At 36.6% G+C, this 10,013-nt stretch overlaps 1 protein-coding gene and 1 long non-coding RNA gene across 3 annotated transcripts; both read right to left on the reverse strand.

The window, feature by feature from the left end:
- Positions 1-203: 203 nt before the first annotated feature.
- Positions 204-6,604, reverse strand: LOC142607191 (uncharacterized). 2 transcript variants are annotated; one of them, XR_012839259.1, is made up of 6 exons: positions 6,461-6,604; positions 5,903-6,038; positions 5,493-5,600; positions 4,550-4,613; positions 1,282-1,367; positions 204-935 (listed from the first exon to the last, which is right to left on the reverse strand). It is a non-coding gene; the product is annotated as an uncharacterized LOC142607191 (long non-coding RNA). The 2 variants fall into 2 exon arrangements; XR_012839258.1 differs by lacking the exon at positions 1,282-1,367.
- A 245-nt stretch (positions 6,605-6,849) lies between these two features.
- On the reverse strand, positions 6,850-7,359 carry LOC142606344 (uncharacterized). Its single transcript, XM_075777710.1, has one exon. It carries the CDS (start codon positions 7,357-7,359, stop codon positions 6,850-6,852), a length of 510 nt encoding a protein of 169 aa, XP_075633825.1.
- Between the last annotated feature and the right edge of the window lie 2,654 nt (positions 7,360-10,013).

A 10,013-nucleotide genomic window follows, 5' to 3' on the forward strand; every position in this document is an offset into this window, starting at 1 on the left:
AAATGACTAGTCAACTAGAATAGCAATAGGGTGGTTGTCATTTACTACACTCTTGGAAGAGTAAATGGGTATGTATGAAATTAAAATAGGATTGAATGAAATTTTTTTTATTTTAGAAAATTTATTAAATTTAAAAATTTAAAATAAAATAAAATAAAATAAAAACTCCGGTCTTGTCTCAAACAAGCTGTAGTCCCCAGAAAGTCCATTGTGTTGTTCTCGACAAAATGATATAGATGAGTAAGAAACTCATCTAAGCCACTAAGATCTAGCAAAATATAATCCCTACGGCTTGCAGATAAATCTTTTATCTGAAAAATTAAGCCTTTTCAATTTTTTTGCAAATCAATGTATACAATTTTATCTATAAATCTGAGTACTTTGAAGAGTAATTTTATCTAAACGTTGAAAATGGAAGAAAAAATACCCGATACTGGCTTGGAATCTCAACCTCAGCCAATGTTGGTGTTGGAAGCTCAGTCTCAGCTGGTGTTGGAGCCTCACCCTCAATCTCAGCTACTTGGATTTGCTCTGAAAAATGACATCGTCATACAATACAATGGCATCACCACGCCGTAAATGTATTCAGCTGGAGAACAGTGTGTAGCTACAACCGGAGCAGCAGCGTACAGGAGTGCACAGAATATACGGAAGAACATATGTCGGAGGATGGTATGCCGGATCAATGTATGGAACAACACATGCCGAAGCAGCATCAATCGAAGTCGAAGCCTCAAGGTTAGGGTTTGCATTTTCATCCATGAGTATTTCTCTCTCTTCCTTTCTAAAAACCCTAACTCTCTCAATCTTCTTCTTTCTTCTAATTTGGCTTTGACGGTTCTATCTAGAATGATAGGAGTATTTATAGTTGCAGGATGGTACAAAGCCATGCCAGCATGCGCCTGGGAGGAAAAACTGAACACGGAGCAGGGACACTGAAAAGAACGAAAAAGGAAGAGACTCATAAGGTATCTATTTTAAATATTAGGTTGGGTAGCACATGCTTTGGGTGGCCCGTGCAAAGCACGTGCTACCCTGCTCCTAACAAAATCAATATAGAGTTTTTATTTAAAGAAATATATGTAAGAAAAAAATTGTATATCATACAATGCTAATCTCATTCATATATGAATTATAATTACACAAATTTAAATTAAATATTCAAATATGAACATCTATTATACTACGATAGTTTTTTAGAACATATTTGTTAAAAGCAATATCCATTCAATAAAAACTTCTAAGAATGCTTACAAATCTCATTCTTCAACAATAACCTACCAAGTTTTGCTACGACATTGTAATAATATTTAATTTTTCACAATTAATGTTGTCATATGTTGTAATAAAAGCTCTTCATCAAATACCTGCAACCATCCATAACAAAATTTTTGTTATTCATCTTACATTTTAGCTTACTTCGTTTTAGTGAACACCCTTTTAAGCAAGAAAATAAATAAAAGAGAACAAGATACAAAAGGTATATTTGTCATTAGATAAGACTATAGGTCTAGAACATTAAAACCTAGTAAATCAATGTTAGGTAACAAATAAAACACCCTATATCACCATTCCAACTTTCCAAGTATGACTGCCAAATAAAATTCTAAATAAAAATAAAAATTGAAACAAAAAACACCCAGTTTAGATATGTTGAAATAACATAATGAAGCTAAATTAACTGACACAATCACATAGTGAACCTGTAATAACACTTGCAAAAATATGACATGCTTAAATTGAAAAAACATATAAAATTAAATTCAATCAAGCAAAAGAAGTAGAATCCATAATTTGGAGTCCAGGGTGCATGAAGATTTAGAGGAGGAAGTTTGAAGTTGTGCATATTTGCATTTTTGAAAATCAAAACTGAGGGATTTTATATATACCATCATTGAAGCAACCAAAGTCCAAAATAGCTTCCATATATACAAAAGACCAAATTAGAATAATTTCTTTAGATATCCAAGTAATTCAAAATTCATATCCCTAATCCTTTTTTCTTGCCTTTTTCTCAGTTACTTTGAGAAGAGAGGATAAGGAGTATGCACATTTTAATAAGCTAGCAAATACAAAGAAAAGAATTTTGAAATCACTACGGTTGCTTTTGTGATGTCTACCAATGGCTTAGAGTATCTGTTGTACGCATCAGTCCATATTCTCAAAACTAATACCAGCTTTGAATTTTCCTTACAATTACATCAAAATATCAATAAGGTGATAAAGAAAATATAAAAGGGAACATTCTATCATAGCTGTGACCATGAATACTGAATAAATGAGATAGTGAGAAAACACTCACCTTTATCATTTAACACTCCAAATGCCAAGTCATATAACAAGTCTTTCTAGAAGCTAAGCAAGCTATGATGCATGAACATGGACACGGACACAGATACGGCGATACGGCAATTTTTGAAAAACAAAGACACGACACGGCGTGGACACGGCAATTAAATAATTAATTAAATTTTATATTTAGGCATATTTTTAAATATTTTTAGACATAAAATACGTTTATATCTAGAATTTAAATTATGTACTAATTACAGATAAGTAAACTAACACCCAAAGTAGTACAATAATACACATGAAATGTTTAGAGAAGTTTAAATAGACTACATTCAATATCAAACTAAAAATATAAAAGGAAATAAGCAGGACACACACAAAAAAAAATCACTAAATTCATAATAAACGTTATAATTTATAAGACAAGGTTGAGTAAAGAAGAAAAAAAAATTTTAATATATATATATATAGACACAATAAAGTATAACACAGTGAGTGGGATTAAAAAAAAAAAAAAAGTTTGGGTGTTATAAATATAACACACCACAGTACACCAAGTCAAAGGTCCTAAGCAATCAGCAGATAAAAGAAGAAAAAAAAATTGCGAAACAAAGAGAGAGAAGAGAAGCTTAGATTTGTCCACGCCGAGAGAGGGAGAGATCAGAAGGAACAAAGGGAGCTCGCTGACTCGCAGATCAGCCTGATGTAGCTCCGGCGAGGGACAAAGGGCAGCGGGCAGAGGGAAATCAACAGTTGGGCTATGTGGGTTTCTGATTTGAGATTTTTCACTTCTCTCTTCTGGGCTGTGTGGAATTTTTTTTTTTCCACTGCTGGCGTGTCCATCGCGTTGGTGCCGTGTCAGAGAAGCGAAAAAAAAAAAAAAAAAAAAAAACCAACACTGCTCAAACACCAGAGTCCAGCGAGTCTTACGGATACATTAGCAAAAATGCCGTGTCAGTGCAACCTAGTAAGCAAGAAAACAAACTTGAACTAATGATTCTTCATAACAACTGGGAGGCACGACAACTCTAAAAGCTGTATTATTATGTATTATATTATTTGCCGAAGTGTAAATTAGTTGTATCTTCTAACCATTGTGCATGAGTAACTCTCAATTTCGCTCATGTACAACTCTAGGTGTTCTAACCACGCAAAATCTTGCAAGCTTAAGGAAAATAAGGGTTTGTTGCTCTTTTCCACTACACTTCATTGCATTTCTTTTTTTACTGTCAACGCTTGGGCCCTTTTGTTCTATCAAGTCTGTCATAGAAACTCTGAAAGTTTCTTTTGGTTTATACTTGATAAGCATTATGTTTCTGGTCTGGTAAAGCGGCATAGAGTTAGTTTGTTCTTTATTATAAATGCAGTGTGTTCTAAAGTGTAATAATTCTATTTTCAAATTAATAAAATTTATGACTTTTAGTGGCCAACATGTTGTTCATCATGGATGAAGATATGATCTAACAAAGGGAGCTTAAGCAAGAAGGCTAAAGTACTTAAAGAATTGTTAGACAAACAACCCATGAATACATTGTGGACAAGCTGTCATGAACTCAATGAGACGGCCTAAGCTTCACAAACATGACAAACATGCATATAGACCTAGGAATGTACATAAATGGTGATTTTAGAAGCATAACCACAAAAAATAGCCTTGGAATCAGCATATACATTAGGGGGAAAGAGAGATGAGATATGATTGAATCTATTCTGCCATGGTTAGGGTTTGCCTAGATTAATAGAATCTGATCCTTGATAATTTGGATAATTTGGCACTTCGGTTTGGTCAAGCTCTTTTTAGTTATGTTAACTTGATTTAATGCAAATAATTTTCCAAGCCAAATTTGTAAAAAAGACCTAGGATAAGAATTGGGATTAGCAACTCAAAAGTTTTACAAACGAAAAGGCAAAGAAATTAGGGATGAAACATCTTAACAGAATTCTAATGATATTATTCAAAATTAATATTCATAGATGGGGTAAAAATTTTAGTCTTACACACCGATTTAATATACAAATATGCTTCAGAAGTTCATATCACATTTAGATAGAAGAACGATGAGATGAAATCCAAAACCCATGATGAAAATGAATCAAAGAAGAAGAAAAGAGATTAATTTGAGTGACAATTAATTTGATTACAGATCATTGATCACATTATGCCTAGAATCAATATATCAAATATATACATATATATATATTTTTTTATATATTCAAAAACCTAACATTTTTACCAAAAACACAAAGCATACCTTACCTTTGTTAGGATGATATCCAAAAGATTAGTACCTACTTTTGAATCAAAAAGCTTAGCTTGGTGGCTGCAAATCAAATATAACAAATTAGCACTTTCAAAAATTTTGTTTAAACCAAAAAAATTAAAAAGAGGAAGATTACAAACCCCATGACCACCACCATTACCAGAAACAAAAACAACAACAATTGATATAATCTTCTCAACTTAAAAATGAAAGTGACTCATTGACATTCTAGGTCAAGGAAAGCTTCAGTGAATTATATTGAGCCAGAGCCTATTAAAACCCAGCAAACCTTAGCAAACTGGAGTCTAAATTAACACACACAGCACCTATTTTGTGTATGCAACACTTTGGTCCACACAAGTCATCGAGAATCATAAGCTTTACACCTGTTTTTATTAGCAGCCAACTACTTATTTATTTATAGATAAAGGCAACATGTAATAAACATATCAGGTTAACTTATGCCTGCAAAATCAACATAAAAGGGTGACATCTTGATCCAAATTATCAAATAGATGGGCACACATTTATTGAAAAGAAATAGTAACACTCCATTTGCTTCTATGTCGGTGGTGGTGGTGGTGCGGTGACAATGGTGGCAATAGTGGTAGTTGTGGCAGTAGCACAAAGGACTGGAAAAGGTGATGGCACCAGGGAATGGTGGAAAATGCTTTCCACTTCTTAAAAAACTGAAAACATTTTCTGATGAAGCATAAGATCGTGATGTTTGTCAAGATAAACTCTGATTTGTCTTGGGCAAAGGAGGCCATATCATTGATGAAAAAAGATATGGATATATAAATTATAAATCAGGCTCTCTTGAACAAATACAGGTGTAGCACACTAATGAATTTGGCAAGAATTTGGAGCACAAGTATATAATAGAACTTTGCAACCACTGCACACAATCGTAGATACAAAATTTATTACAAAACTTACATATTTGTATTTGGAAAATGTACACAGTTGCTCCACCTAATGAGATTGATGTATGTTCCACAAGATGACCATATTGTCTCAACAAGTGGGTCATGATTACAAATAAATCTGCAGAAAAACATATTATAAAATGCATATAAGTATCTCAAAGCAAGTGGATAACATTCAAGAAAGTATGAAAATCATATAGGTAGATCTGCAGAAAAACAACAATTTTAAAATCTAATGGAGTAGGCAGCTTTTCTTTTCGGCAAAATTGGTTTTGTCTCTGGTGTATAGGTCTATATCATCAGTCCAGTTTTTCCCGTTGTTAAAAAATAGAGAGAATGACATGGGATTAGGCAAAAATGGAACCCAATTATGATTAGTGAAACTTCAAAGTGGAAATATTAGAGAGAGAGAGCACTTACCTATAGTGTGTTAGCCGAAAATACCAAAAATGGAACCAAATCCCCTTTCTTTATGATCTGTTTCTCTCTCCCTCTTTCAATATCTTCTCACCTTAGACAGGAGAAACCCACGCACACAAAACTCCATACCCAGCAGCTAAAAGTTTAGAAGAAAAGAAACCCAAAATACCATATTAGCAGATGAAAAGAAGAAATCAAGAATGGTTAATACCCATATTAGCTAATACGGGCCTTTTAGGTTTTGATAAAGAAAGGAGATTTGGTTCCATTGAAAAGAAGAAACACAGAGTTCTTTAGTGCCAAAATGAGGTCTCTCATCTTCCACCCCTCTCTGTTTGTCACTCTCACCCACTCCCATCTCTGTTTCTTGTGTAAGCAGAAAATACCCAAAATGGAACCAAATCTCCTTTCTTTATCAAGACCTAAAATACCCGTGTTAGTAAACAATCAAAGATTGAAACCCACAAGGAAATAGATACAAACACAGATCTTAAGAACAAAAAAAAAAAAGGAAATTTTGAAGAAACGGAGAAAAAACAATAAAAAAGAGATACCTACTGTAAAAATTAGTCCGCCTTTCTTCCCATGTTTTTTCTTTTTTCCTTTCTCCCTGAGCCGATCTGGTGCTGTCATCCTAAAATGATAGAGAGAAGAGATACAGAGAGTTCCAGAGAGAAAGAAGATATACCGAGAGTTCTAGAAAGAAAAGAGAGTTCCAGAACCTTCGACCTCTCCCCCTTTCATTGTTATTGTCTCTCTCCCTTTTGTTGTTTTATTAAGCCAAACGCATCGTTTAGCCCTCCACAAACGGACAAAAAACTATACTAAACCAAAAATTTACTCTAGGCATTGCCTCTCTTTTTATATAGTTAATAGAAATAGAAATAGAAAGTATTATCTATTTTAAATAGCATTATTTTTTTTTTAATGAGAAATAAATAACTTTATTATGATGAAGATAAATACATATCATCTTGAATTACAAAAGACTCAATAATTGGTGGATTTTCCTCAATCCAACTTACAAAATTGTTAATTCCTTTGGCATATCTTGCCAGAGTATGAGCTGGTTTGTTGCTATATCTCAGTACGTGGAGAAAACAAGTGGCTCGGAAGAAATGCAGCTTTTGGTGAATACCATCAATAAGGTTTGCAATGGCTATTGGGGGAGTGATCGTTCTAGTGAGGGCGTCGAAAACTGTCCGTGAGTCAGTTTCAAACACAACATCTCTAACTCCAATATCCCATGCAAAGGTGAAAGCTTCATCCATTGCTTTTCCTTCTGCTTCCAATGGACCTAGCGGTAAGGGAAGGTGTTTGCTCATAGTTGCAACCACCGATCCTTCGTGGTCCCGAATTAAGACACCTACTCCCACAGAGTTGAGTTGGTCGAAGACAGCAGCGTCCACATTAACCTTGTACCATGGTGGAGATGGTGGGACCCACCGTGGGTCCATGGCATCCTTATGTTGCAGTGGGTGATGATGCGCGAGCTGGAATTCGCAAAGCAAGGCGCGAGCTTTATGGAGAATTTTATGACTTGTTTGTCTTGGCTGTCCTACATGTACTTGGTTTCTACTAGATCACATGCACCAAGTGATGGTGATAATGAGTTCAAGAATATCATTTCCAACGTGCTGCATGTATATGAGGTACCAAAGCCAATCCTCAAAATCATGGAAATGGATTCCATGCATGTCAAAAGGGATCCCAAGATAGCCCATAGTTCAACGACTTTTGTGCACTCCCAGAATAAGTGGGTTGTAGTTTTCGTCGCTAATCCACAAGCTTTACAGAGGGGCTCATCAAGCACCTTTCTATGATAGAGATTCTCCTTGGTGGGGAGGATGTTACGGCATGCTCCCCAAGTGAAGGTCTTGATTTTATTTGGAGCATGCAAACTCCAAATCTTTTTCCAGAACGAGCTTATATCATGGCTTGTGGAGGGGGACCCAGTGGTGCTTTGCAAATGCAGAGAAAGGGCGAGCTTGTAGGCACGATTCACAGTGAAGGTTCCTCTAGGCGTGTAAGCCCAGACCTGTCGATCTTGGTTCCCATTTTTGTTGATGGGGATGCTTAGAATTTTTTTGGCATCATGGGGGAGGAAGGCTGCATTGATCAAGTTATGTTTCCATTCACCCACCATGTTGTCTATAAGAGTGCTGACAGTGGAGCTTTCGGGTAGGACACTGTAGGGTGGAGAGGTGATCATAAAGGTGGACGGTTGAGGCAGCCACTTATCCTTCCAAATGTTGATGGATGCTCCATCTCCAACCTGCTATTAACAACCTGCCTTGACAATATTTTGAGCCGCCATAATGCTACGCCATGCATATGATGGCTTTGGACCTAGTTTAGCATGGAGGAAGTCACTGTTTGGAAAATAGCGTGCTTTGAGGACACGGTGCACCAAGGAGTGTATGTTTGTTTGCAATCACCATCCTTGTTTTGCCAAGAGTGCTAAGTTAAAGGTTAATAGATCACGAAAGCCAAGTCCACCGTCTTGTTTTGGAGTGCAAATTTTGTTCCAGCTAAGCCATGCTATCTTGTTCTTTCCATTTGATTGTCCCTACCAAAATCGATGAACCATGGCAGTTAAGTCATCACAAAGTGTGTCAGGGAGTTTGAAAACACTCATGGTGTAAGTGGGTATAGCATGTGTCACTGCTTTAATAAGAATTTCCTTCCCCGCTTGAGAGAGCATTTTTTCCTTCCAACTTGATAGTTTCTTGTCAAGCTTTTCCTTTAGGGCATGGAAAGTGTTCACCTTAGAGCGGCCATCAAGAGATGGAAGGCCTAGATAAGTCTCATGCTGCCTGATTATCTCCGCCCCAAACATAGTTTTGATGTCTTCTTATAGTGCATGTGGTATGTTTCGACTAAAAAAGAGAGAAGTTTTCTCCCTATTTAGTTTTTGTCCTGAAGCAAGTTCATATGTTTCCAAGATATGTGTGAGGTGGCTGCATTCTTCTAAGGTTGCTTGGCAAAAGATGATACTATCATCGGTGAAGAAGAGGTGTGAGATACGTAGGCCTTGTGGGCAGGCAGCGACACCTCGGAGAGCACCAGTGCTTGTGGCTTTGCGAAGTAGGGCTGAAAGTCCTTCTGCACAAAACAAAAACAAGAAGGTGGATATGGGGTCCCCTTGCCTCAAACCCCAGGTAGGGGTGATGTGGCCTTGGGATTTGTCGTTAATCTTTATAGAGTAGGTAACAGATGTAACATATTGCATCATAAGGTTAACCCATCTACTATTGAAGCCCATTTTATACATAATATTTTCCAAGAAACTTCACTCTACCCTATCAAAAGCCTTACTCAAATCAAGCTTTAATGTCATTTCCCCAACTCGACCGTTTCTCTTTTGGTTTAGATGGTGCATTGTTTCAAAGGCAACTAGGACATTGTCAATGATGAGACGGTCAGACATAAGAGCGCTTTGGTTTTCCCCGATGATGTGAGGGAGGAAGCGTTTTAGTCGGTTTGCAAGGATTTTGGAGGCCAATCTAGAAATGACATTGCTTAGGCTGATGGGTCGGTATTAAGTTACCTCGGTGGGATTTTTTATCTTTGGGATGAGGGTGATGTATGTCTCATTAAAGTTAGGAGGGATGATGCCATCATTTAAAAAGTCTAGAACAACAGTTGTAACACACTCACCAGATAAAGACCAAAAATACTGGTAGAAAAGAGGGGGCATGCCATCAGGTCCCGGGGATTTCTTTGGATGCATGTGCTTCAAAGCTCTATGGACCTCTTCTGCTTGAAAAACCTGGATTAAGGAGTTGTTCATCTCAGCAGTGACCACTGGTTGGACAGCATCAATAGTGGCTGAGAAATCGGTGGGCCCATTTGTAGTAAAAATGTTGGAGAAGTAGTCTAGGATAATGTCTTCCATAACCCGGTCGTCTTCTTGCCAAACGTCGTTGGAATCACATATGCCTTTAATAAAGTTTCTGTCTCTTCGGTTTGAGGCCTTTTGGTGAAAGAAGTGGGTGTTACAGTCGCCATCAGTGATCCATTGAGTTCTTAATCGTTGGTGCCACATAGTGTTTTCAGTGAACAACCAATAGTTAAGAGCAGAGTGAACTTCTTGAATCTCCACTAAATT

This window comes from Castanea sativa, chromosome 8 (genome assembly GCF_040712315.1).
Source record: "Castanea sativa cultivar Marrone di Chiusa Pesio chromosome 8, ASM4071231v1".
Classification (NCBI taxonomy): Eukaryota; Viridiplantae; Streptophyta; class Magnoliopsida; order Fagales; family Fagaceae; genus Castanea; species Castanea sativa.

Coding starts and splice junctions, on each gene's coding strand:
- LOC142606344 (XM_075777710.1), bottom strand. CDS start 7,359: ATGGACCCACGGTGGGTCCCACCATCTCCACCATGGTACAAGGTTAAT.